The sequence below is a fragment of the Natrix helvetica genome (genome assembly GCF_964273705.1).
Source record: "Natrix helvetica genome assembly, chromosome: 1".
NCBI lineage: Eukaryota > Metazoa > Chordata > Lepidosauria > Squamata > Natricidae > Natrix > Natrix helvetica.
The window spans coordinates 203,330,316-203,356,053 of NC_138548.1; the positions used below are offsets into that span (position 1 = coordinate 203,330,316).

Here is a 25,738-nt window from a genome sequence, read left to right on the forward strand (position 1 = left end):
TTTTCTCTGACAGCTCCAGAATTCCTGTTGAAAATTGTCCTCTCTCCTCTATAAGGCAGCTCCTTCTCCTGAAAAAGCATTTTTTCTTAGCCCACCAGCCATCGTGCCTGAGTCATTCTGCCAAAGAGTCGTTCTGAGTCGTGCCTTCTCTGCCAAAGAATGAACTCACTTAAACTCTGCAGCTTCCTGGCTTTCTTCTGCTCACCTTACAAAGCAGCTTAGATATATATCATGGGACACCCTGAGTCTATATACCGCAATGTTAATGTTGGCAAATTGGTGAATTACCAACATTGGTAATGTTGGTGAATGGAAAGTTGTTCTCATCACTTACCTCACCTCTCGTACACTCTGCACTCTGAAGACTCACAACTATTTTGGGATAGATTTCCTGGACTAGAATCCACTGTATTGTACTTACGGAGCTTGATATGTACCTAATATTGCACAATTAAAAATGACAGGAAACCACCACTAGAAAGTTAAATCACTTAAGCAAAGAGGCACACTTAATACTATGCTTTATTCTGATCTAAATAAATTTCCTTCATCCTTCCTTCCATGAACTTTATTCTTTAATATGTTTATTTTTTTATAATCTGGTACTTCTTTCATTAGTTGAAAGAGTGAAATAAGAGGAGGAGACATCTTCATAGAGCTAAGTAGTAGAAGTCCCAAATATGCTTTTCAAAAGGCAACAGGATTCTGTTGGGGGTGGAAGCTTCATTTTCATTTCATTTAATTCTTAGCAGAAAAGTCACAGGACTTTAGGGCATTCATTAATGGCAATAGTGTGTATAATCACACTGCAAGAGCCTTATATCAAGTTCACCTGTTTTCATCACACACTGGAGTCAGGACTAGCACAAATTCTCCAATGTCTCAGAGAGAAAGAGACCTCATCACTTGATGCCCAATCCTACTAGCTAGAAATGCTAAGACTTGGACAGGGATATTCTGTATTCAAGTAGATGAACTAATTCTGAACTACAGTCTCAAAAACCTAGTTGAATGGCCACATCAAAATTAAACATCATTGCTACAATACTAATGATGATTTTTCTTTCATTGTGGACTCATAGCACGGTTTTAGCACATAAACCTGGTTATTTAAAATACAGCTGAAGTAAAGGGGGAAAGTAGAGAAGGGGACATTTCGTAGGTTCTTCTGTCTTCTTTCAGCGGTTTCCCCCTGCCCCCCAAGTTGGGAAGGAATTTTGCAGAAATAGATCTCCATGACAACCTACAAACAGTGTGGGCAATGTTGGGAAAAGCATCTAAATGTGAAACCATGGTATTTTATAATCATCACATCCTTCACCCAGAATGTATATAAGAATATTTTGTTTGACAAGTAGCATGTTGTAATACCAAAACAAACACGTGAAAATATATGCTTGATGTCAAAACGATTTTCAAGGATTGGGGAATGGAAACAGTAGCACGTGGAAGTGCACTCAGGGGCAGCTGTTGAATTATTAACTAACTATGAAAGGCATTGTCTTAGAGATGAAATTGTGAAATTGTATTGTCAGATTTTAAATACCAACACAGAGCATTATTATCTGATGCTACAGCAGCACTTCTTGAAATACAAATGCAGTACAAATCCATCACCCAACTGGATTGGAAAAGAAAATTATGATGGAATTTGCATTTCCAATTTAACTGATCATCCAAAAGCATATGTGAAAAGAGTTTCAAAGTCTTCCACTCTCTCGGTAACAATTCTACTTGCACATTTAATCAATGCAAAGGTCCTACACAATGCATCCCAAAATAAGTTAATGTATTGCATAGAAGTTCTCTTGTGGAAATATGTAGGAAAAAAAAGGAGACTTGGCCAAATCAAGCAGTTTCAAATATTTGGGATGCTCTGAGAATTTCATTCTTAGCTTCATAAATCATTTTGGCCCTGATCTAATAATAGCAATAGCACTTAGAAGTATATACTGCTTCATAGTGCTTTACAGCATTCCCTGAGTGGTTTACAAATGTCAGCATACTGCCCGTGGAAGGATGGACGGCCGAGTCAATCTTGACCTGTCAGGATCAAACTCCTAGCTATGGGCAGAGTTAGCCTGCAATACTGCATTCTAACCACTGCACCACCACAGCTCATGCTATTACTGTTCCATATTCTTCTCTCCTTAGCTTGCTTTGATGCACAGATTCTGGTCTGAGTAAAATCAGAGCTCCATGTTCATCCTGGTATAAAATATGTTTTAAGGTAATAAACCAAAATAAGCCAGCAACAATCCTAATTTATTTTCCTGATTAAGCAACATAACAGACACCAGTATGAATGCAGCTGGCAAGCTTATGCGTGTCACTCCATAGCAGCCAAAATCTTTGCACTGCTGCCAACACATGTTGGAAAGCAGGTATCAGAACATAAAGTATGCAATAACAGCATTTACTAATGGATTTTTAATATATGGTTTATAAAACAGTGGCCAGAGAACCAACCTGATCTATTATTTTGCTAAACAAAGCAATATTTTTTGCTTTCAATTTAATTCACATTTGAATTTAGGGAACAGTCACACAAAATTTTCTAACCCTTAACAACTGACCCATGCATCTCATTTGATCTATCTACAAACAAAAGCTATACATATTCAAAAACAAAAATGAGATACTTTGATTTCTGGGATTATACAATTCTGAAGAAGAACTGGCAGAATTTATACTACGTTCAGAATTTACAAACAAATAATGAATCATATCTTTGTGACCTCTGGTTTCCATTTCCCAATGGCACAGTCTAAACAATATTTTTTTCTCTATTTATTACGTAACTTTATGCTTCAACAGCTTAAAAAACAAACCCAGAAGAGTTTTTTTCCCCAATATATGTTTCACTAGAATTACACCAAACCACAAAGTATACAAGATATGTCTCAAAAATATCCAGAAATCAGCATTCTTCCTGAGAATTTTAAATAAATAAAAGTTTATTTAATTTCTATTCTGCTACATATACACACACTGCCAAAAAAGCTATTGTCAGGAGCTGGGAACTATACATAATCTAATGATACAAGAGCGAGCTTTCTTGGCTTTGTTTTTCCATGTTATGAATGCTCTGCCCAACAGGAACCATTAAGGCCCAACTGGAGGCGATACTAACTTTATTTTATGGCCAAATTAAGACCTGCCTACGGTCTGAAGGCTTTGGCTTATATTTATTGTAGTTCTGTCATATAAACTTGGGTGATCTCAAACCAAGCTTCAGGATGTATCCCAGGTATATAAAAGTGTGTCCTGGGAATAATGGTCAACAACTGTTTTCCATGGCCACAAAAACTAGGACTAGTAATAACTAGTGTATGTTGCAGACAACCCAGATTTTGTTTTAAGTGTGAGGAAAAATTGCCTATCTAATGAGATCGTGGGTTTGCATCCCTAGAAGCTTTCAACTAATGGCTGCACAGGATTTTGCTGTTTGTTGCAGAGGGTTGGATTAAATGATCTAATTCAGGAATTATCGGATTCTATGAAAATTGAATCTGATTAAAACTATTAGAAAAACATAGATCTGTGAGCTAAATTGGGAAGTTGAAAAAAACATCCTAGAAAAATCAATGGCAAATCACTTCCATACAGCAGCCAAAGAAAACTACATGTAAAGTTTGTTTGTTTGTTTGTTTTATTGGATTTATATGCTGCCCTTCTTCCAAAGGACTCAGGGTGGCGTACAGCATTAAAAAACACATATTACAAAAGTTAAAAGGAAATTAGAAACAAACCCAATTAATATAACACTAACATTTAAAAAATTAGATAAAATTAACAGGCCAGGCCGGCTTGTTGGAAAAGCCAACTTTTTAGGGCGCGTCGGAAGGACCGGAGGTCGGGGATTATGCGAAGCTCCGGGGGCAGCTCATTCCAGAGGGAAGGCACTCCCACAGAGAAGGCTCTCCCCCTGGGGGTCGCTAGCTGACACTGTTTGGCAGATGGCACCCTAAGGAGGCCAACTCTGTGGGATCGCACTGGACGGTGGGAGGCTACTGGTGGCAGTAGGTGGTCTTGCAGGTACCCTGGGCCTAAGCCATGGAGCGCTTTAAAGGTCATAATTAGTACCTTGAATCGCACCCGGAAAACAACCGGCAACCAGTGCAGGCCGCCTAAAAGGGGTTTAACATCGGAGCACCTAGGTACCCCCAGGATAACCCACGCAGTCGCATTCTGGACCAGCTGAAGCCTCCGGGTGCTCTTCAAGGGCAGCCCCATGTAGAGAGCGTCTCCCTCTATCATCAAAGATGGAACAAGATGCACAAATCGGGATGACGGAAACCACAGCCACTCAGTCTTGGAGGGATTGAGCTTGAGCCTGTTCCTCCCCATCCAGATCTGCACAGCCTCCAAGCATCGGGACATCACATCGAGGGCATTGTTTGGGTGGTTTGGGGTAGAGATGAAAACTTGGGTATCATCAGCATATTGATGATACCGTACCCCAAAACCACGGATGATGTCGCCCAGCAGTTTCATATATATGTTGAACAGGAGGGGTGAGAGAACCGACCCCTGGGGCACCCCACAAGTGACGCACCTCGGGGTCGATCCCTGCCCTCCAGTCAACATGAACTGTGACCGATCCGACAGGTAGGAGGAGAACCACCGTAAAATGGTGCCCCCCACTCCCAACCCCCTAAGTCGTTGCAGTAGGATACCATGGTCAATGGTATCGAAAGCCACCGAGAGGTCTAATAGGACCACGATAGAGGAGCAGCCCCCGTCCCGGTCCACCAGAGATCATCAACCAACACGACCAATGCCATCTTCGTGCTGTACCCGGGCCTGAAACCCGACTGAAACGGATCCAGGTCAACAGCTTCATCCAGGTATTGGAGAAGCTGACGTGCTACCACACTCTCGACAACCTTTGCTACAAAGCGAAGGTTGGAGACCGGATGATAGTTGGCTAAAGAAGCTGGGTCCAGGGAAGGCTTCTTGAGGAGAGGCCTCACCACCGCCTCCTTCAAGGCGGTGGGAAAGAACCCCTCTCTCAATGAAGCATTGGTAATTGCCTGGAGCCAGCCTCGTGTCACCTCCCGGGAAGCCGAAGCTATCCAAGAGGGGCACGGGTCCAGCACACAAGTGGCAGCACTGAGTCTCCCCATATTCCTGTCCACGCCCTCGGGGGTCACAGGGTCAAACTCATCCCAGGCTTCTTTTCCAGCATCTCCCGGAGCTCCTCGGTAAACCAGGGAGCCACCCGGGATCGACACCGGGTCAGAGGCCGCAAAGGCACAATTTAATTTAATTTAATTTAATTTAATTAGCACTTCTAGACAGCCCCCTCTCCCAAAAGGGACTCGGGGCGGTGTACAGTCCACATCAAAAACATCATACATAAAAACAGTTAAAATTATTAGGTGGATAAATACATAAATAAGAGGAGGATAAAATAGACAGAATGCGATCCAAGGCCCCAGTGGCTGCCCTATCCCAGGCTTCCACTAGGGCTTCGGTCGAGTTGTGAGCAAGGGATTCAGGAAAAGTCCCAAGCTCCATCAGAAACCTTTCAGGGTCCATCAGGCGCCTGGGGCGGAACCATCTAGTTAGTTCCGCCTCCCTACAGCGAGGGGTAGCAGTATGGAAGTCAAGCCTGATGAGGAAATGATTAGACCATGACAAGGGTTGAATAGAAATATCCCCTAAATCTAAGTCATTCATCCACTGCCCAGAGACAAAAATCAAGTGTCTATGTTGTTAACAAAGTTGATTAAAGAAATAAAAAAATGATATTTTAGTATTGCTTCATATTAATTACAATAATTTATACTATGATGTATTATGTTAAGACTGTTTTATTGAAGGCATACATAGCTACAGCAACATGTAGTAGGTAAGGAATTCTTTGTTTATCCACCCACCCATCCAATCTTTATTTTTACAAACAACCCAAGAGGATGAACCAGGGGTGGTATACACTTCCCTTCCCTACCGGTTCGCAAATGTGAGTGTGTGTCCATGTGCTTTGGGTGAAAAAATGGCCTAAATGGGATGCCATAGAGCCGGGTGTAAGTTGGCGGAACCACCTGTAATTTCCGCTACCAGTTCAAGCGATCCAGTCCGAACCGGTAGAATATCACCTCTGAGAGAACATATCCAAATAAATTTTTCTTCTTCTATTTTCTTCACAGCAACCCTGTGAAGTGGGTTGGGCTGAGAGATAGTGACTGGCCCAAAGTCACTCAGTTGGCTTTCATGTCTAAGACAGGACTTGAATTCACAATCTCCTGGTTTCTAGCTTAGTGTCTTAACCACTCTGATAGAATAAGATTTGAATTCTCCTGTTTCAGAGATAGTTAATGCCATGTGGCTTCTTCTGAGATTGTCCACCAAGTACCATTATATAAATGTCCATGATACATTCCTGAGATTGTGTTGGTCCTTTTTTCTGTATTGAAGCCTCTCAAAGAGAGAAAAAGAACGGAAGAGGGAGAGAGAAGGAGAAGGAGGGAGGGTAAATAAAGCCTACTTTCTCTATCTTTCTATCTTAGGCAATTTCTATGCCTATGATTACAAATAGGAGAAAGAGAAAAAAAGCCACTGCAAGTATTGTGTGTCTCCTGCCAGGGAGGCTCAAGCAATTAACATTCATGTTTAATTCTCCTGTCACGAAGAGCAACAGATCTTCCATTGATAATCAGGTGTCAAACAAGCTTTGCACAAAAGTGACACCCATCATTAAAGATTTGAAGTCTTGAAGTACACAAGAATGAAGAAAAAATAATTTATATCCAGGCAAGGAAACGCCTGAGTTCTTTGGCTGCAGAAGATGCCAAGGTTCCTTCGCATTTCAACCAAGAGGGAATTATCATGAGAATCTAAAGAACTGCTTGCTTATTGCTTGCTTATTTATATTTATTTATTTATTTATTTATTCATTCATTCATTCATTGATTCATTCATTCATTCATTCATTCATTCATTCATTCATTCATTCATTCATTCATTCATTCATTCTATTCATTTATTTATACACAGACTGCCAGAGTCCCAGTGGCTCTGGGATGCTTTTAATTTTTAAAAAATTTAAAATAATTTTTTTAAGTTACAAAAGAAAAAGAAAAGACAGGAAAGAAAGTGTGAGGAGCTCAAAGACAATGCCAAATTAAAAAGGTCTCTGTTTGGAAGCTCAATCCTCTCTTCTATGCTGAAGTAGAAGGACCAAAGATTTCATATGAGATTAAGTTGCATTTCAATAGGGAGTCCGTTTGGCTATTAAGTCATACTTTCCTTGTGCAATTTCATACTGCCACAACCTCAAGTATCTGCTATCTGAGTTGAGGTGGTTGCGTACAAAGCATTTTGCCACTAGGAGATGCTCTGTCACAGAGATCTGGCAACAGTAATCAAATACCTGGCAAAAGATCAACAAAGAAATAGTATACTGAATATTAATCTTCCACTAAAAAATTCTACATAGCTTAAAAACCAATTATCCTTTTATACAGTGGGAAATGACCCTGTAGAAAATACATCTATTTATCGATTTCTTTGTCCTATCCATCAGCTAATTGCCTAATTGACTAGGCAACCTAAGAATTCCATACAGGTGAGTGCACAGAATTCTGTGAGGGCGAATGGGCAGATAGCTGGATGAAGAACAAGCCTCTCCATTCTCTTTCCATTTGTTGGCTTCATCCTCAATGTGGTTGAGAAAGAAGGGAAACATATTTTGCTATAGATCCACCCTTTTTTTCAATACCTCATGATGGGAACTATTTTTAGTATCTTATTTATGTTAATATCCTCTACTTCCATAATAGCTGTAGATGAAGGGAATTCCATTCTCTTGCAGTCAGTTCAAAAACATAGAACACTACTTTCTTAGCAACATTATTTTTAAAATATGCAGAATAATCACTTTTGTGGGCTCTTATATCAAGCATCAATTATTACAGTCTATAGTAAACAGAAGAGGGGAAATACATAATAGTGCAAAGACACAGCTACACATTATAAACTGAGAGTTGCATATTCTGTGCTAGCATTGTGATGATGGCATATTTAACAGGAATACTATTCAGAGATGTCTTATAAAAGGACTACAGAGATCCTGACTGAGTCATAATTTCTTGAGTAAAAACAAAAGGTTCAGAAATATTGCCCTTGCCTTTGTCATAGCCCAAGATATTGGGGGGGGGGGAGACCATTTAACCCATCCATTTAATTCTATAGCAAAGGAACAGTCTGTCACACACCTCTACTTATAATCTAGCACAGCTGCTTATTCCCATTTTCCTATTTGGCAGATGCAAGAACTGACAAAGAATACATAATTATCCATTCTTGTATGGCTGCTACACCCCTTTCCCCTGAAATGTTTCCCCTCCCATGTACTCATCTCTTGGATGAGGCACACAATTGAGGTAGCTAAGTGACGAAATTCTGGCAACTCCCGTTTCGATATTTATGTTCCAATGGAATACTATTCTCCCTCTCTCCCCCTCTCCCTCTCTTTCACTCTTCCCCTCTCTCTCTCCCCTCCCTTTCTCTCTCCATCTCCCCAGTGGTGGGATTCAAATAATTTGACAACTGGTTCTCTGCCCTAATGATTTCTTCCAACAACCAGTTCACCAAACTGCTCAGAAAGTTAACAACCGGTTCTCCCAAAGTGGTGCAAACGGGCTGAATCCCACCACTGCTTCTCCTCCTCTCTCTCCTTTACTCTCTCCCTCCCGCTCTCCCTCCCACTCTCTCTCCCTCCCCGCTTTCTCCCTCTCTCTCCCTCCCACTCTCCTTCTCTCTCCCTCTCTTTCCCTCTCTCTCTCCTTCACTCTCCCCCTCCCGCTCTCTCTCCCTCCCACTCTCCTTCTCCCTCCCTCTCTTTCCCTCTCTCTCCTTTACTCTCTCCCTCCCGCTCTCTCTCCCTCCCCGCTTTCTCCCTCTCTCTCCCACTCTCCTTCTCCCTCCTTCTCTTTCCCTCTCTCTCTCCTTCACTCTCCCCTTCCCGCTCTCTCTCCCTCCCCCTTTCTCCCTCTCTCTCCCTCTCTCTCCCTCTCCTTCTCCCTCCCTCCCTCTCACTCACACACATACACACATGAAAATGACTATGGGCAGAACTTAGGAAGCTCTTGAATGGCAAGATTCTGGCTATTTATCCCCGGGTAAGTATGACAAAGCTGGACAGACATTGGGAGTTATGTGGGCATGGCATGGATGAGCATGTTTCCTTGCTCTCATTTCCTCCAGATTTCTTCAGCAGGCCAGGCTCCATCATTGCATTGTATCCTCTGTTGTCGTCATCCCTGACAAGAAATGCCCATGAAAGGATTAAACAATGTCTCAGCTTGTGAGGATATAAAGCAAAATCACGTGGCTTTCTTACATTTTTTGGGACACTACAGCTTCTAGCAATCGCTCAGCATCAAAGGATTATTATTTTTTTGACCCAGGATGCTGACATCATGGACTCTGACAGGACTACATTCCTGCAAAGTACTAAAACCCAGCTCCAAATTATTTTGTGATTTAAAAAAATCAGAGACGTTTTAAAGGATTCAGCAAATAACCACTCTTCTTCCTGGGGGTTTCATTTTCAATAAACATCACTTCTAAACCTCTCATTTGCTCTTCCACATGAAAACATTTCAGCCAGTTTCTGAGGATTCAGCAGCAAAAGTCTCTTTAGCAGAGCACAACCGTACTCTGCAAAGTCCAGAAATCTGAGCTGTTTGTTAAAGTAACACTTCTAGACCACTCTGTGAGAAAACTCCAAACACCGTTATCATTTTCTACAAAGAAGGAGAGCTAGGAGGAAGAACACAAGAAGCTTGAAGAAGCCCAAAAAGGTTTCTTCACTTTAAAAAAGCCTTTTCTCTTACTATTATTGTGTCAATAATCACATAGCTAGCATTCTTGATTAGAAATATTCAAATAATGTTTCAGAAGATATGCAGTGTCTTTACTAGAAAACAGAGTGTATGCAGCAACAAGGATGTGTGCCATTGACAAAGTGACAAAATTAGTGGACCAGAGGAATGCTATGGATATAATTTATTTGGATTTTAGTAAGGCATTTGATAAAGTAGACCACAACTTATTACTTGATAAGATAGAAAATGTGGTTAGACAACAAATGTATTCATAACTGGCTGACCAACTGCACTCAACGCGTATTTTTCAATGTAACTCCACCCACACAGAGGGAAGTTTGCAGTGGGTACCCCAAGGCTCTGTCTTAGACCCAGTACTCTTAACATCTTCATCGATTATTTGGATGAGGAGATAGATGGGGAACTCATCAAATTTGGAGACAATACCAAACTGACAGGAATAGCCAACACTCCAGAAGGCAGGCTTAAGATACAGAAGGATCTTGACAGACTTGAACATTGGATGCTTTTTAACAAAATGAAATTCAATGCTAAAAAAGTAAGACTTTACACTTAGGCAAGAAAAAACAAATGCACAGGTATAGTAGAGGTGGTACCTGGCTCAATAGTGGTAACTGTGAGAGGGATCTTGGCGTCCTACTGGACAATCACTTAAATATGAGCTAACAGTGTGCTGCAGCTGCCAAAAAGTCAACACAGTTCTGCACAGGGCTGCATTAGCAGAGGGATAGAATCAAGAGCACATGAAGTGTTAATACCACTTTGTAATGCCTTGGTAAGACCACACTTAGAATACTGCATACAGTTTTGGTTCCCACAATATAGAAAGAAGAAACTCTAGAATGAGTGCAGAAAAGAGCAAACAAAGATGATTGGGGGACTGGAAGCTAAAACATAAAGAACAGTTGCTGGAACTGGGTAGGTCTAGTTTAATGAAAAGAAGGATTAGAGAAGACGTGAAAGCAGTGTTCCAATATCTCAGGGGCTGCCACAAAGAAGAGGGAGTCAATATCTCAGGGGCATTCTCCAAAACACCTGAAGGCGGGACAAGAAGCAATGGATGGAAACGAATCAAGGAAAGAAGCAACCTAGAACTAAGGAGAAATTTCCTGACAGAACAATTCATCAGTGGAACAACTTGCCTCCAGAGATTGTGAATGCTCCAACAATGGAAGTTTTTAAGAAGAGATTGGATAATCATTTGTCTGAAATGGTATGGGGTTTCCTGAGCAGTGGGACAGCAGGTTTTCTGAGCAGGGGATTTCCTGAACATGGGGCTGGACTAAAAGACCCGCAAGGTCCCTCCCAACTGTGTTATTCTGACATGGTAACATAGCATCCCTTATACTCAACTGAATCCATAACCACTTACATATGGTAGAACTTATAATAAAGTTGAGTAAGGGCACAAAGAGTGATTTCATGAAATGGTAAGAAAAAGTACCACTATCCTTTATATCAGAGATGCCACAACTTAAGCCCTAGGGCCATATTTGTACCCATTTCTATGTAGCGCGTTTTATTACTAAAAAGTGGTGACAATTTTAGTCAGGAAATTAAAAAAATAGAGTATAAATCCTAAAATGAGTTCTACATAGCTTTAAAAATGAAGTAAACACCAAGATAATAACAACCAGGAAATCTTGTCCTTGCCACTCAAGACAGTCCTGGTCTAACATTCCTGTGCTTCAGATCAGGTGATTTTGCAAAAGCACACCCCAATTGTTTTAAATAAATAAACTAGCACTAGGTATATATATTTTTTTCTTTTTTGGTAGTTTTGTGCTGGGTGAGATGCCTGGCCCTCAAAACGATTCCTTATAAATTCAAATTTGGAGCTTTGTCTGGCCATCTCAACTCACAGAAGGAAGAGAACAAGGAGTACATTAATGTTTGGGGTAATCCTTATCAATATTTTTTTTAAAAGCATCATTACCATTTTTACTTCTGCAGAATTGGCTGTGTGCTGATTATTAGTCTGGATGAGTGACATCCAGGATTATTGTTTATGCAAGTAACCATGTGTTGACTATCGTCTGTCTGGATGATATTCAGGATTTTTGCTTTTGCAGCAAGACATATGCTGACTTTTACTAATCAGTTGTGAAGAAAGGATCTAGAACCTCTGTTCTGAGTCATTCAGTAGAAGACAATTGTAACAGTTATGTTCTGACACTTAGTTGCCCTCACCATGCCCCACAAACTGTACGTAGGAGCGACTAAAAAAGGAAGTAGCCACTTCAAGGGTACACACTCTTGTGTCATCTTCTGAGGAAAAGAGGATTCCCAAAGACTTACAAATAGCTAAAATTGTTCAATTCAATTCCCCCCTCTTATTTGTTTGAAGATAGTTGTTTAGCTTTCTAATCCATCAATCTGAACCAGAAGCCCACCAGGCAAGCAGTAAAAAAAGATTTATCAAACTCCCTGGCAGATCACAATATGCCAGGATGGGCAATCTTTTTTTCATTTGTGACCTCCATTCAACTGTATGTGACGTGCTATTGAAAGCGCTCTTTAAAAAAACATGGTTAGGAGTGACCAACGTGTCCCCTCCCCAAAGGAAAGTAAACAAGGGCACAGGGAACAGTGTAGATTGTTAGGCAGTAAATTAACTTATAGACAATACAGATTAATGTGTAGGATATTTTTCTATATTGATTAATAAAATAATATTCAATTTTATGGGAGTAGCCAATCAAATCTCCTAAAATGTTCAGAACATTGTATTAATTTTATTTGTATTGCTCATTTTTCCATTACAGAGTTTAGGTAGGTATGTAGGTATGTGGGTGGGTGGGTGGGTGGATAGGTAGGTAGGTAGATGATAGATAGATAGATAGATAGATAGATAGATAGATAGATAGATAGATAGATTGATAGATGATAGATGATAGATGATAGATAGATAGATAGATAGATAGATAGATAGATAGATAGATAGATAGATGATAGATAGATAGATAGATAGATAGATAGATAGATAGATAGATAGATAGATAGATAGATAGATAGATAGATAGATAGATGGATGGATACCCAAGTACAATACCATCAGGACAGATACTTCAAATAGACAACCAAAAAAATGACAGTAAACACAGATTAAATCCAAAGTATTTCTGAAGATTAACTCTGCAGGAAAAATTATATAAAGTCAGCAAAGATATAACACAGATGTTTTTCATTTTTCAAATTCTTTTTTCCTAATCTAAACCCCTTTCAAATATAAGTGCTGAACATTTTGAAAAAACTGTTCACAAATGGTTTGTTTATTGCAGTTCAGGAGCGAAGCACATTGACACCAAGATAGCAAAAAAGAATATTAAAATAACAGGGATGGAAGGGACCTTGGAGGTCTTCTAGTCTAACCCTCTGCTCAAGCAGGAAACCACACACCATTTCAGACAAATGGTTACCCAATCTCTTCTTAAAAACCTCCAATGTTGGAGCACTCACAACTTCTGAAGGCAAGTCGTTCCACTGATTAATTCTTCTGTTAGGAAATTTCTTAGTTCTGGGTTATTTCTCTTCTGGAATATCTGAGATATCTGAGGTGCTGTTTTACCCCGGTGGGACTAGTCTGCCCCATTCGCTCCAAGCAAAAGGGACCTATCTTGGACTCCATTTGCTAAGGAACTCTGGCTGGTGGGCTCAAGAGCATTTTCCATGGAATATTTGACCACTGGAATTGAGAACTGTTCCCATCCCTTTGGTCTTTTAGAAGGGTATCAAAATCTGGTTTTGCCACTTGATTTGGGGGTTCGAGGGGGCCACTCACCCCCATGTTTTCTGTCTCCTTGGTATACACACACACACACAAACACATATATGTTTCATTGTTTTTATGTTTATCTTTTGACTGTTTGCAACTGTCCAGAGTGGCCTTATTGGTGCATTTACAGCCTTTTGCAACATCCAACAATAATGTGACCATTCTTTCCCAGCATTTTTCCTGAAAGCCAGCTTTTACATCCCATTTTCAGCAAAACAAACAATTGGTTCACTTAGCTACTGCTGCAAAAAACGTTGGCTGGTCATATGAGTGACCCATTTTATGACATCATGACTTATGACCATAATGGGCAACTCCATGATGATCAAAGTCGAGAGCTACCTGTAATGAGAAACATAGTTGTATGATACAGAGGTGGAAAGAACTTGTTGTCATGAAGGAAAAGGTTTAACTGGTGATCCCAAAGGTGCTTTTTCAAGAGGCAACTGAACTTCCTTGTTTTTCTTTGAAGACATTTTGCTTCTCATCCAAGAATTGCTTCTTCAGCTCTGACTGGATGGTGGGGAATGGAGCTTCAGTCAGAGCGGAAGAAACTTCTTGGATGAGAAGCAAAACGTCTTCAAAGAAAAACAAGAAAGTCCAGTTGCCTCTTGAAAAAGCACCTCTTGGACAACCATGACCTGGATGACTGAGAATCTCCAGTTTAGCTGGTGAGATGATATTTTCAATAAAACAATCCACCATTGATAGAAGGTGCAAGTTTTATATGATTTAATAAATGGAAAATTCAGAGCCCTCATAAAGTTGCATAATCTGCCTATTCTATTCTGTTCTGTTCTGTTCTACTCCATGCCTACCCATCCCATCCCATCCCACTGTTAGTATTTCTTCAGTCCCGTCCTGTTCATGTTGTATACCATAACTTCAGTACGTTCATTTTGTCTGAAAAGCTTCTCCTTCCTTCAAACCATAGGCTGGCTTGTTAATCTCTCACTGACTGACTCTGCCCCGTTTGGCTACCTGGATGCAGCTGTCAAAAGAGAGAAAACGGGCAGAAAACGGGCAAGAGCAATCAGGTAACAAGTGCAAAATAACTGAAATATTATTGTAATTGTTGATATACTAGAAAGTGACAAAAAGAGAGATAATTGAACGCATGGTTGATATAATGTAGAACAAGATTCTGTTTTTGCTTATCTTTTATACGTTGTCTTTAACATTGTAAAAATTGTGAGATTTGGGGGGATTTCTACCACTAGCACGGGAGCTGCCAAAATTTTCTATGTACCCTTTTACCTTTCCCCATAAATGTTTAAAAACCAATAAAATTCTTTTTAAAAAAAAACAAGTGCGAAATAACATGCCTAAACCATGCCATCTATGGCAGTTTAATAAGGCTGACATTCTGAGAGGGAACCATTTCTATAGTGCCACCCACTGGACACCCTTTGAATTGCCTCCCCTTCAAAGACAGCCTTCTAAGCCATCATCGCCCTCTCTCTCTTTTTCAGTTGAGTAATCCAAAACTTCCTGAAAAATTCTTCCCTCTGAAGTTGCTAATCCTGCTCCTTCCTCCCCGTTTCTAAAGGCACGGATCACCCCACACTGGCATGGTTGGCTCTCTGCTAAAAACCGCAGGCTGGATCAGTCACGCCTCCTTGGCAGATAGGACAGGAAAAGCAGGGGGAGTCATGGGGGAAGCGGGGTGAGCTTTAAATACCAACCCGATGGGCCGGGAGCTGCAGCCTTGAAGTGGCAGGAGACGCCTAGACTGCAACAGAGAGAAAGGTGAGGCGAAGGGCCGTTCTTTTGCAACACACCAAGTCCTCCCTAGATTCTCTTTACCACCTCAAGGGGATCCCTCTGTAACCTCTCCACTTTTTTTGAAATTTCAGCTTGATGTTAGAAATGGTTGTTCAGCCAGGTTGTCACCCCGAGCTCTGCTAAGGCTTTTTTTTCTTTCAAGTAAATATCCCAGGCTGTGCCGGGTGGTGGTAGAGGGTGTTTCCTGTATGAAGAGGCCACCGTAAATGAATTGAGCAAAATGAAACCAGAGTCTTTCCTCACACTGGGCTCATTCCTTCAGTCATCTAACCCTCAATTTAGGTCCTGCCCTGCCGGCCCAGCCCATAACACAAAACACAAAGAGCTGTGTTCATCCAGGCAGTAAGGAATTCCCCTCCTTGTCCCCAGCTGTACTATAAAGAGGGAAACCAACAGTTGCCCAAGTCCAGGAGTTTCTACTGGTACTTCATAGCTGATGTTTCTTTTCACACCCCTTCATTTCCTGCCGCTTCTTCTCCTGGAATAACACTTTGTCTCTGTCCTGCAGGCTGCGTCTGAGTGACTTCTCTCCTCGCCTCAAAATGGATTCTAAAATGTGCAGATTCCTTGTGGTTGGCGTTTTTCTCCTCAGTCTGAAGGCAGATCCAACCGCAGCCTGTTCCTGTGCCCCTAGACATCCTCAGTCTGCCTACTGCAATGCTGATATGGGTGAGTGCCTGAATCATAGACACAGTAATAAAAATTCAACCGTTCTCTCTCCTGTGTCTTATCTCATTCTCTAAAGTTATCATTTCTGCTGTAGCCTATCAATCTGCTATCTATCCCCCTTTTATAAATTTCGTTGTGATCTGCTATATACTTACAAGTTGTAAAGTCATGTGTGCGTCTGTATGTCTGTGTGCGGTTCCTAATACAGAAAAATTTTCTCAATAATTAGGGTCTTTTAATCTTTAGCCACCCTGAAGGACACAGTAGATTAAATTGATGGCTTCATATTACATTACAAGCTATGTTAACTAATCATTAGTAATAACTTTCTAAGGAGCTGCTGGCATAAACTGCTTGATAGTGGAACAGTTTCCCTTGGAAAGTAGCAAATTCTTCCGCTCTCGTTTTTTTTCCCCGGTTGTCTAAATCAGGGGTCTCCAACCTTGGCAATTTTAAGCCTGGGAGTTGGCCAGGGATTGAAGTTCGCCAGGCTTAAAGTTTCCAAGGCTGGATACCCCTGGTCTAAATGACTACCTATCAGACAAATAGTTATTTTCGCCATCAGCAAATGGTTGGACTTAGTGACCCTCTTAGTTCCTGGGGTGAATAAGGTTGTGGGGAAAAAAAAAGCTGTAAAATAGTATTGGGTGAAAAAAACAAAAACAAATGGGATTGCAATTGGCAAAACTGATGTCTCATCTCCTTCCTCTTACCCAAAACACTTGTGATTTCTAGCAAACAAAAGACAGAACAGGAGTTCTGCTAGATAAACTACCTGTCTGTAACCGTCTGTTAAAGCCAGCATTTTGAGCCCTATAGTATTTAACTAGATGCCTTCAAAAACCCACAAGAATCTCTATGCTTGTTACCCAGCAACTGGCACTGAAAAACATGCCATCACTGGTCCTAGAAATAATACATAATGATCATGATTTGTAGCCATAATGTTCACATTTATAGGAAGGGGAGGTTGAAGGACTTTTAGAACGGCTATAAATTTATTACTTTGGAATACTTCCAAAGAATAAAGGCGGAGAAGATTTCTACCCATCAACTCCTCAGCCTATTACAACTGAAATAAGATTGCCAGATTCCCCCCCCCCCCCTCTTTCTGGCAGAATTTCTGTAATTTTCCATAGCAGTCTAGTATAGATATTATGCCATTCCCCCCACCCCCACCCTAAAATTTTATATATACCAGAAAACTTTCTTTTGCTGGGCTATACAGATCAGGCGATTGTTAAAGGCAGAGGAGATGGCTCTCAACCTTGCTAAATAAATTGGTAGTCTGAATGGAAAGTTGTTTGTGTATCAGGGAATACTGAGGTTTTATCTATCTTGCCAGTTTGTGGAAATATCTAAATATAGGAAGTTATTTCCTTTGAAATCTTATTAAGTACTATGATATTATGCACATACAAATCACAGATGTTTAGCACTGTTCCTATAAGGTGCTCTTAAATATAATCTATACTACCTTTCCTTTATTCAAAGGAATCAATCCACATATTTCTAGAAATTCATTATTTACCAGGTTAGAATATCTCTTAGTAGAAAATTTAAAACAAACAAATGGACAAGTTTAATCTGTATGTCCAATTCTAATGCACAAAATATTTTCTATTCAACCGTTTTGGCTTCATTTTTTTAAACTTTTGAGATTTTTCAATTTTGTTTTCATTGATTGAAAAATGCCTGGGTTTTACGTAACATTCAGGCAAGAAGAAGAGAAATAGCTGGAAAAAGAACAAGTATAAACATTCACCTCTGGGTAATGAAATACCTACTCAGTCTGTTTTAATGCCTTTAGCACAAGGATAGGTAATCTCTGGTTCTTTGTATATCTGTCTCTTAATTCATATCCTGCCCTCCCCCCATAAACTCAAAGCAGCAGCTACAGTTTTCCTTTCCTCCAATTTATCCAGACAATAACTCTGATGGGGGAGCTGAGATGATATTCAGAATCATGCCGTGAACTTCCAGATGGTCACATTGATATTAAATTAGAACAAACTGATATTAAATTATAACACAAATTTATAGTTTTATTACAGTTCAGAGTCAGACTAGATCCCCATGCTAACTATTCTGACCAGTTCTGGCTACATTCACATGTTTTTTCATTAGAAAAATATTGTGTGTATGCCCTCAAGTAGTGTCCCATTGCAGCTAAGAATTAGTCATTTAGGAAAGGCCTATCAAAGCATAGTTTCATATAGGTAAAGCTACTTTAAAACAAAATACAGGTTCACAGATGTCCTGAAACAGTAGCCTTTTGGCATCCTTACAACTAAACAAATAAGAGCAGAATATATTGCCATGTGGTAGAGATGGGAGGAAAACAATATATGGGAATGAATGCATTCAGTTTGCAATTATAACAAACATTTGCTACAGCTTAGCATGATGTTCAAACATAACTTTACATTCTTCAGGTCAGTCCCATCACCTGCCATTTGATTCTTTTAGCTAGAGATAACTGAATTTTAAACCTGGAATCTTCTGCATACTAAGCAGGTATTTTATACCTGAGCTCTGCTTTCTCCCAAACATAACCTAACAATATAGCACTATACCAGTTTATGGTTTTCTGATTCTGAATTCACAACACAATGTGGTTAGCATAGCACACATAAACATAGTGAGCCACAGTTTAGAGGAGTTGAGAGAAGAAAAAGGAAGGAACCCCACAATTTTGCTCCTTCACATTCTTGCAGAACTAGATAGAAAATTTGACAGAAAGGAACTTCGTGAAAGGCATGGGTTGAGGGATAGACAGATTACTTCTTCACATCTTTCCTCTCCTGTAATTTTCTTTGGACTGATGACAATTCGCCCATGGCTTTATTACTGTACACTCAGCAATAGATAACTGAAAGTTCAAATTAACTTAACTGAAAGATACTGCTGTGGAAAAAGATGTTTGTGGCTGTGTTGTTAGAGCTGAGATACATGTAAACGTGTTTTCATCTATTTAATGTCCTTTGTTATTCTTGTTACCAATTACTGAAGTGGTATTTGTGCACTAGCTCCTTGAGTGGTCTGCAGGGAAGAGTTCAGATTGGCTTTTCATTCTGAAATCAAGTCCTTCACCATCATATACCATCTCCACACAAACTTAGGATGTAGTACTCAAAACCTATTTTGGGAAGGTGGTGAGGAAAAAAGACAGAGACGTGTTTCCCATCCTTTCTGAGAACTGTAGGGTCACAGAATAATTCTCAATGCCCCCCCCCCCGCAAAATAGCTGATAATATAACTCCAGATTCATTGTATGAGAATCTGTGTAGTGGATATCTTTAAATCCTGAAAAGAATCCAGAGATTTCTTAATAAGAGCCCCTTGCCTGCTCTCTACAATCATTTCAAAATCACCCAAAATAAAAAGCTGAAGGTCAACCACTGACCCAACCCAGGCAATTGTGTATCATTTTATAGCAAGGATTCAGGGATACCAGGCAGAAATTTAACTTTAAGGCTTTCAAGCTGACTAAATCGAGCCAGGAGTTGTATCTGAGGTACCAGGAATTTAAAGGATCACAAATAATCCTTCACCTAAAACCAAAGAAATAACTAACAGTTAATGATAGAATCGGGGAAAATAAGATGTTACCTGCCACCTCTTTTTTTTTTGTAGTGATCAGAGGCAAATTTGTGAGTGTCAGCAAGCAGCACGTGAACATTTCTGTGGGAGAACCTGTGTGGTGGGTACGCCATGAAATCAAAACAACCAAGGTAAGCACTTCCTCTTAGTTATGTGATAAGTATTGCCTTCTCTTTCTGCAACCTCACTACAAGACTGGGAAGTAACTTACTCTGAGAGATTGTGACTGGTCCAAAATTACCAAGTGAGTTTCCATGGTTGAAAGAAACCAAGGGACCCACTGATAGCTTCCCCCAAAGCTTCCTTTAAGGAGACAGTTAACTGAAGATTCTTTTTATAACGTATTATTCAAAAGTTCTAAGACACAAATATGTTTGTAAAATAATATGAAACAAAATTCACTGGTTATCCTTATCTGAAAGTCCTCGACTCTGCAATTTTCATTGTAAATTTCATGGATTCTGATTATTGTATTGTTATCTCATTCCTCCATAATTGCTTAAGTTTGAAAAAAGATGGTGGTATCCAATTAAAGTTACTCAAGCGTGCCTTTGGTCTTCACATACTTTAAGAAAATGAAAAACTGGTTGATATCCGTTGGTTCAATCAGCTTATACTAAATTAGATTTGAACTCTAGCCTGGCAGATACAATCTAAATTCTTCTGGTAGGGTTATGAAAACCTCAAATCAAGTAGCAGCCTTGACTTTCTTTTTTCCCCTCATGGTAGTCCCTTCCTGGTCTGAATAATTCTCCCTCTTTCCTCCATCCCTGTACACATTCCTGCTCTTCTGTTTCTCCAGGTATACAAGGGCCCAGAAGAGATGCAAGATGTCCGCTTTCTCTACACTCCAGCTATGGAAAGCCTCTGTGGTTATGAACACAAGGGCCCACTCAAAGGGGAAGAATACGTCATTGCAGGTACAGAATGATCCCTAAGACCAGGAAAACTGAAAACAAATTCAGACATTCTTATTTTTTAATCTTTGCATAGGCCTATAGCATTATCATACATTTTTGAGGGTTAGCACATACAGTCAAGATCAGTAACCTAGCATAGGCAGGAACCAAATACACACATGAATCCCATTGGTAACAGTCACAAGGTTCCAAAATTTCTTTAATAATACTAATAGGTGAAATATCATTAAGTTTGCCAAATCTCATAAAATGTTGGTATTTGCAGCTTAAATCTTATGAAATCTCAGGCAAGAATAGCAAGAAGCTAACAAGATTGTGACAATCTTCCAAGATTTTTAAACTAGCTAAAAGCTGGTTTTTAAATATATATATTTAAATATATATATAGCTCTCATCAGCTAACCATACCCTTACTGGGATTCGAACCAGGGCTGTATTACATATTAGGCAGATGTCTTAGCCACTAAGCACAGGCTCTCCTCCTTATCAGCTGAGCCAGGGAAATAGGTATGTATTTGTGTTATAACCCCTGGTATATATATATTTACTAAGGACTATGGTATGGCATGTTATATAACTTCATGGGCCCTAGTTTGAAAATCAGTAAAATATCCCATAGCTAAAGAATTTGGAGTTTTGTTTTGGATGCTTAATAAAAAATAGTTTTGAGCATGATGCGAAATGTCTCAAAACAAGGCTATAATGTTCTTATGGGAGGAAAAAACTAAAGGAATCTGTTATACCTAGTTTAAAAGGAAGAGGAGGGAATTGTGACTCCCCCCCCCCCTCACACACACACACAGATAATTTAAAACTAGAGTATCTGAAAGACCCAACTATTCACAGTTGGTTTCAGTTTTAGTAGTACCTAACGTTTGCCAATCTTTTGAGGCTATAATTCAATGGCGAAATAAAGCTTAACATTTCATAGAGAACTGGAAAAGACTTTTGTTTTTTTTTAAATTGCCATTTTACAGTGCATATCAGACATTTAATTGAAAAAAGATGTTATATTGTCCCAAATTTATTATATTAGAAATATTAAACTGATAAGATGAAGCACAGCATGTCTCCAAGACAGAGAACCTAACAGGAAGTCCACAGCTCCTTGCAAAATTTAGCTCTTTTTTTAGTCCTCCCCATTTTGCTGGCATTCTTTATATTATGGACTGTTTTCATTCATACCATTTATTTAAAATTTTGTCATATAATCTAGGCAATCACCTCAAGAAAATGTATTTTGGTTGCAACGATAAGTATTAGAGAGTTACTCCCATAAGAAAAACAATCACCTCTTACATTTGGAAAACCAGCACGTCATGGAAAAACTAGGCCAGGCCAAAGCTTTTCTCTCTAACATCTACTTTTTGTGTGCAGTGAATTTTTTTCAACCAAGCATTCAAAACTAAGCCCCCACCTGCGGTCTGAAATGACACAGTCCAGGAACAGTTTTACCCCATAGTGAGTGGTTCTGCCAAGGCTGACCTCAAAGCTGCTTATAACAAACAACTCAAAACAATATGTTTCTGCTCTCAGTGGGGGGGAAAGAAAAGCAGAAGTCTGTTGTTTGTTTTGTGGGAATGAGAAATTTAAATCCACAATTAATTGCCCAAGATACAGAACACAAAACTTTATTACCTATCACAGATGCTTTAACCCCCACACTAAATGCACAGAAATATATGTGCACATATGAATGGTGTGGGATTTGATTTCACAGTGTGTTTCAGACTTTGTTAATTCAAAAAAGATGTCACATTGTCTCAAATTTTGGAAGAAACCTTGATTTAATCTATATTCTGGTTTAACAAAGAATCTGCAATACAGGTTAGAACTATCTCATTTTTAGGTCATAGCTGTCTGGTCTTCGGTTAAACCATTCCAGTGACTCCCCTCCTACTTCCACTATCAAGTAACCCATACTGTTAAAGCATCTTTTCCCCCAATGTTTAACTAAAATCTAAGCTAATCTTTAGCTTCAATTTTTGCCTTTGGCATATTAAAGAATAAAGCTTTAATAAAATATCTGGAGTGAACAGGAAAGATATTTTATATAGTTCTCCTTTTAGTAAGTCAACACAATACCAACAAAGGAAGAAGCCCACCAACTCCAAAACTCCACATGCATTATTCATTCAGGGGACCAAATTTACAAATTTTTGGCAAAGAATTTGTCTTACAGTGGAAGCCACATTTAATTTCATTATCCATACCTGCAAGAGAAAAACTATATATAGTGCTCCATTTATGGTGGTGAAGATGTACAATATAATATATTTGCAGGCTACTCAGCAAGCCAAAGCTTTATTATAAAAGTCAAATCTGCAACTAATGCATCGGATATAGTATTTATATTCCCTGTTTTAATTTCTCTCTCTCTCTCTCTCTCTCTCTCTCTCTCTCTCTCTCTCTCTCTCTCTTTCTTGGCCAACAGGGATGATGGATGGCAATCGTGTCATGATCACAGCCTGTTCCTTCATCCAGCCATGGTCTCAGCTTTCTCTTGCGCAGAAAAGAGGGTTGAGTCTTGAATACAGCAAGGGCTGCAACTGCACAGTGAGTGTCTGGGTCTAGGAAATAATCTGTTTTGGGGATAATCTGACAGCAGAAGCAAATGCTTGCAGGCAGATTTGCAGGCTAGCCAAAAAAACATTGCACACACACACACACACACACACACACAGACAGTTCTTTCTTGTCCTGAAAGCTGAAATTATAGCTCATTATCCAACTTTCCTCTGCCTAAAGCCCTCCATTTGGTTAAGGTTACAATTCTGAAAGCCTCCGGGTATAATGGTCATTGGTTATGCTAGCTGGGAAATTATGCAGATTGAGGTCAAACACATCTGGAGGGCATCAGGCTGGTAAAGGCTATCTGTATTTATAGCTTTATCTAGCAATTCAGCTAGTCAGGCCACAGATGTAATCCATGTAGAATAGATAATGGTACAGGGTTCCCAAGATTTCCATGCACATGACTAAGGTGGAAGATAAGAGACCAATCTCTTCCAAAAAAAAAAAATTGGGAGGAAGAGATTTGGAACAAAATTTTGTTTTCGGTGCTTGCCCATCACAACTCTCATTCAGATTTTGATAGAATTTGTTTTTAAACTAGCCTACAAAATGATTAATACCCTGAATTTCCATTCTGGATCCAAAGGATTTTTCCTTCTTGACAACCAATAAGAAGCAAAAGCTTCTAGTCTCTTGGAAAGCTAGAAGGATAAAGCAGGATAATAGTGGGTGTATTTGCAATTTTAAAAAGGCAGAAGGGAAGATTACAAAGATGCAGTTTGTCATATATAGAATCAATTGTCCATCCACACAGAGGCACAGGATAAAAGGAAAGGAGCAACCCTGCTCTGGTAAATAATGAATTATGGGATTGATGGTGAAGTGACTTGGGAAGATGGGGTTAAAAGGGCCTTTTGCCTGAGTGTTGGTTGTAAACAAATATAGAAATGATGCAGCCAATGTCATCTGTCCTTCAGTCCTTGCTCAGTTCAAAGCATACATTAAAATTAGAACAAATTCTCCAACACTGCTTGTCCTAGATTACAGCAAAGTAGGATTAAGAAATTAAGAGATGTGGTATTGGCGTATTATATGATATTCAAGAGGAACAGCTCCCTCACACTGTCCTTGTGTTCTCCTGCCGTTCTTTCAATAGGTCATGTCCTGCCTTTCCATGCCATGTTTCATCTCTTCTGACAACCAGTGCCTATGGACAGATGGGATCATGTCCCGGATATGGGATGGTCTTCAGACCAAACGCCTGGCATGCCTGCCACGATCTGAGAGCTCTAACTTCTGCACCTGGCAATCCCTGAGTGCCCAAGGACCTGGGTCCCTTCGCAAGTCTCGCCTCCTGAGGCAGTAAACGTCTATGGACTCTGGAGTGGTACTCCTCTCCCTGACAATCCCTCCGTTTCTATCTGAGTTGTCTCTTTTTAAATAAATGCCAATTCCAACAATTAAGCTTGCTCAAGTTCTGTACTGGTTCTGCCAAGTCAGTAGCAATAGCCTCTACAGTAGGACACAGTAGTTCCTCTAAGGCCGTGACAGCGAACCTATGGCACACATGCCCGAAGTGGCATGCGGAACCATGTTGCCTGGCACGAGCGGCATCACCCGTTCCTCTTCCGGGTTTCTGGCGTGCATGCGCACATGGTGATCAACTGGCCTTTGAGCATGCAACAGTGCCAGAAACCAGAAGAGCTGGTCTTCCATTTTCCAGCGTGAGCATGCGTGCCGGCCAGCACATATGCACCCCGGAAACCGGACGTTCATCTTCCAGTGTGTGCATGCCCCCTAGCCAGCTCCTCTTCCTGGTCGCGGCCCAGACGAGTGAGAGCACATGCAAAATGCTCCCTTTTCGGCACTCAGTGATGTGCGCACACATGTGCGCTCCCTTTTCGGCACTCGATGGCGAAAAGGTTCGCCATCACTGCTCTAAGGAAAACCCAAGGGAACATTTTTAGATGTTTTAATGGGGGGGGGGGAAACCCTAGAATGTATGTGGATAATTTTCTCGAAAGGAACAGAGGAAGTTTTCAGTAGCCAGCAAAACAGCCTCCAGAGGGTCTTCCAGTTTTCCCCTACAACTCTAGTCCCCAGTCTTTCTTCCTGTCTGGGTGTTCTGAATTTACTATTCCACATTAGGAGTAAAGAAACCATCTTTCAAAGCTGCACAGCTCAGTCAGATATCCAATGTGGAAACATGAAGCTGTCATGAACAACAGCATACCTCTAAGCACAGGAAAAGTATTTTTGAGCCATTATCACTGAATAACCGCAAGGTCCCAGGATTGCAATATGCACACGTACAGGATTTAGAAGAAAGAGCAGAAAAGTATGTATTTTAAGGAATGACTGAGTTCCTGCCAAGAGTGCTATCTATAGAAAGGAAGAGGATAAGAAAGGGAAATGCCGTTTGGCCAAATCACCCTTTGCATCCCAAGACCACACAAATTTATTCTGCCCTTTGAAAATAACTACAAGGAGTACTCTTTAAATAACCTCTCCTTTGTTTGGATATTATATTACTTCTGAGAACACTGATGCCTATTTTGAACCTTAGTCCGCTTCCGAACCTGTTTAAGATGTAACTGTAGTAATATGCGGCTTGT

The 25,738-nt window shown here is 40.1% G+C and overlaps 2 protein-coding genes across 6 annotated transcripts in view; one reads left to right on the forward strand and one right to left on the reverse strand.

Annotated features, from left to right (window-relative positions):
• The window catches only part of SYN1 (synapsin I), a 120,626-nt gene that overhangs the window by 42,073 nt on the left and 52,815 nt on the right, over positions 1-25,738 (reverse strand). The window lies entirely within an intron of this gene.
• TIMP1 (TIMP metallopeptidase inhibitor 1) lies at positions 15,249-24,583 on the forward strand. 2 transcript variants are annotated; one of them, XM_081935656.1, is made up of 6 exons: positions 15,249-15,381; positions 15,926-16,086; positions 19,723-19,820; positions 20,492-20,609; positions 23,044-23,165; positions 24,280-24,583. In XM_081935656.1, the coding sequence occupies exons 2-6, from the start codon at positions 15,960-15,962 to the stop codon at positions 24,487-24,489; spliced, it is 675 nt and encodes a 224-aa protein (XP_081791782.1). In that variant the 5' UTR covers positions 15,249-15,381; positions 15,926-15,959; the 3' UTR covers positions 24,490-24,583. The 2 variants fall into 2 exon arrangements, with proteins under 2 accessions (XP_081791782.1, XP_081791783.1); XM_081935657.1 differs by lacking the exon at positions 15,249-15,381 and adding an exon at positions 15,687-15,839.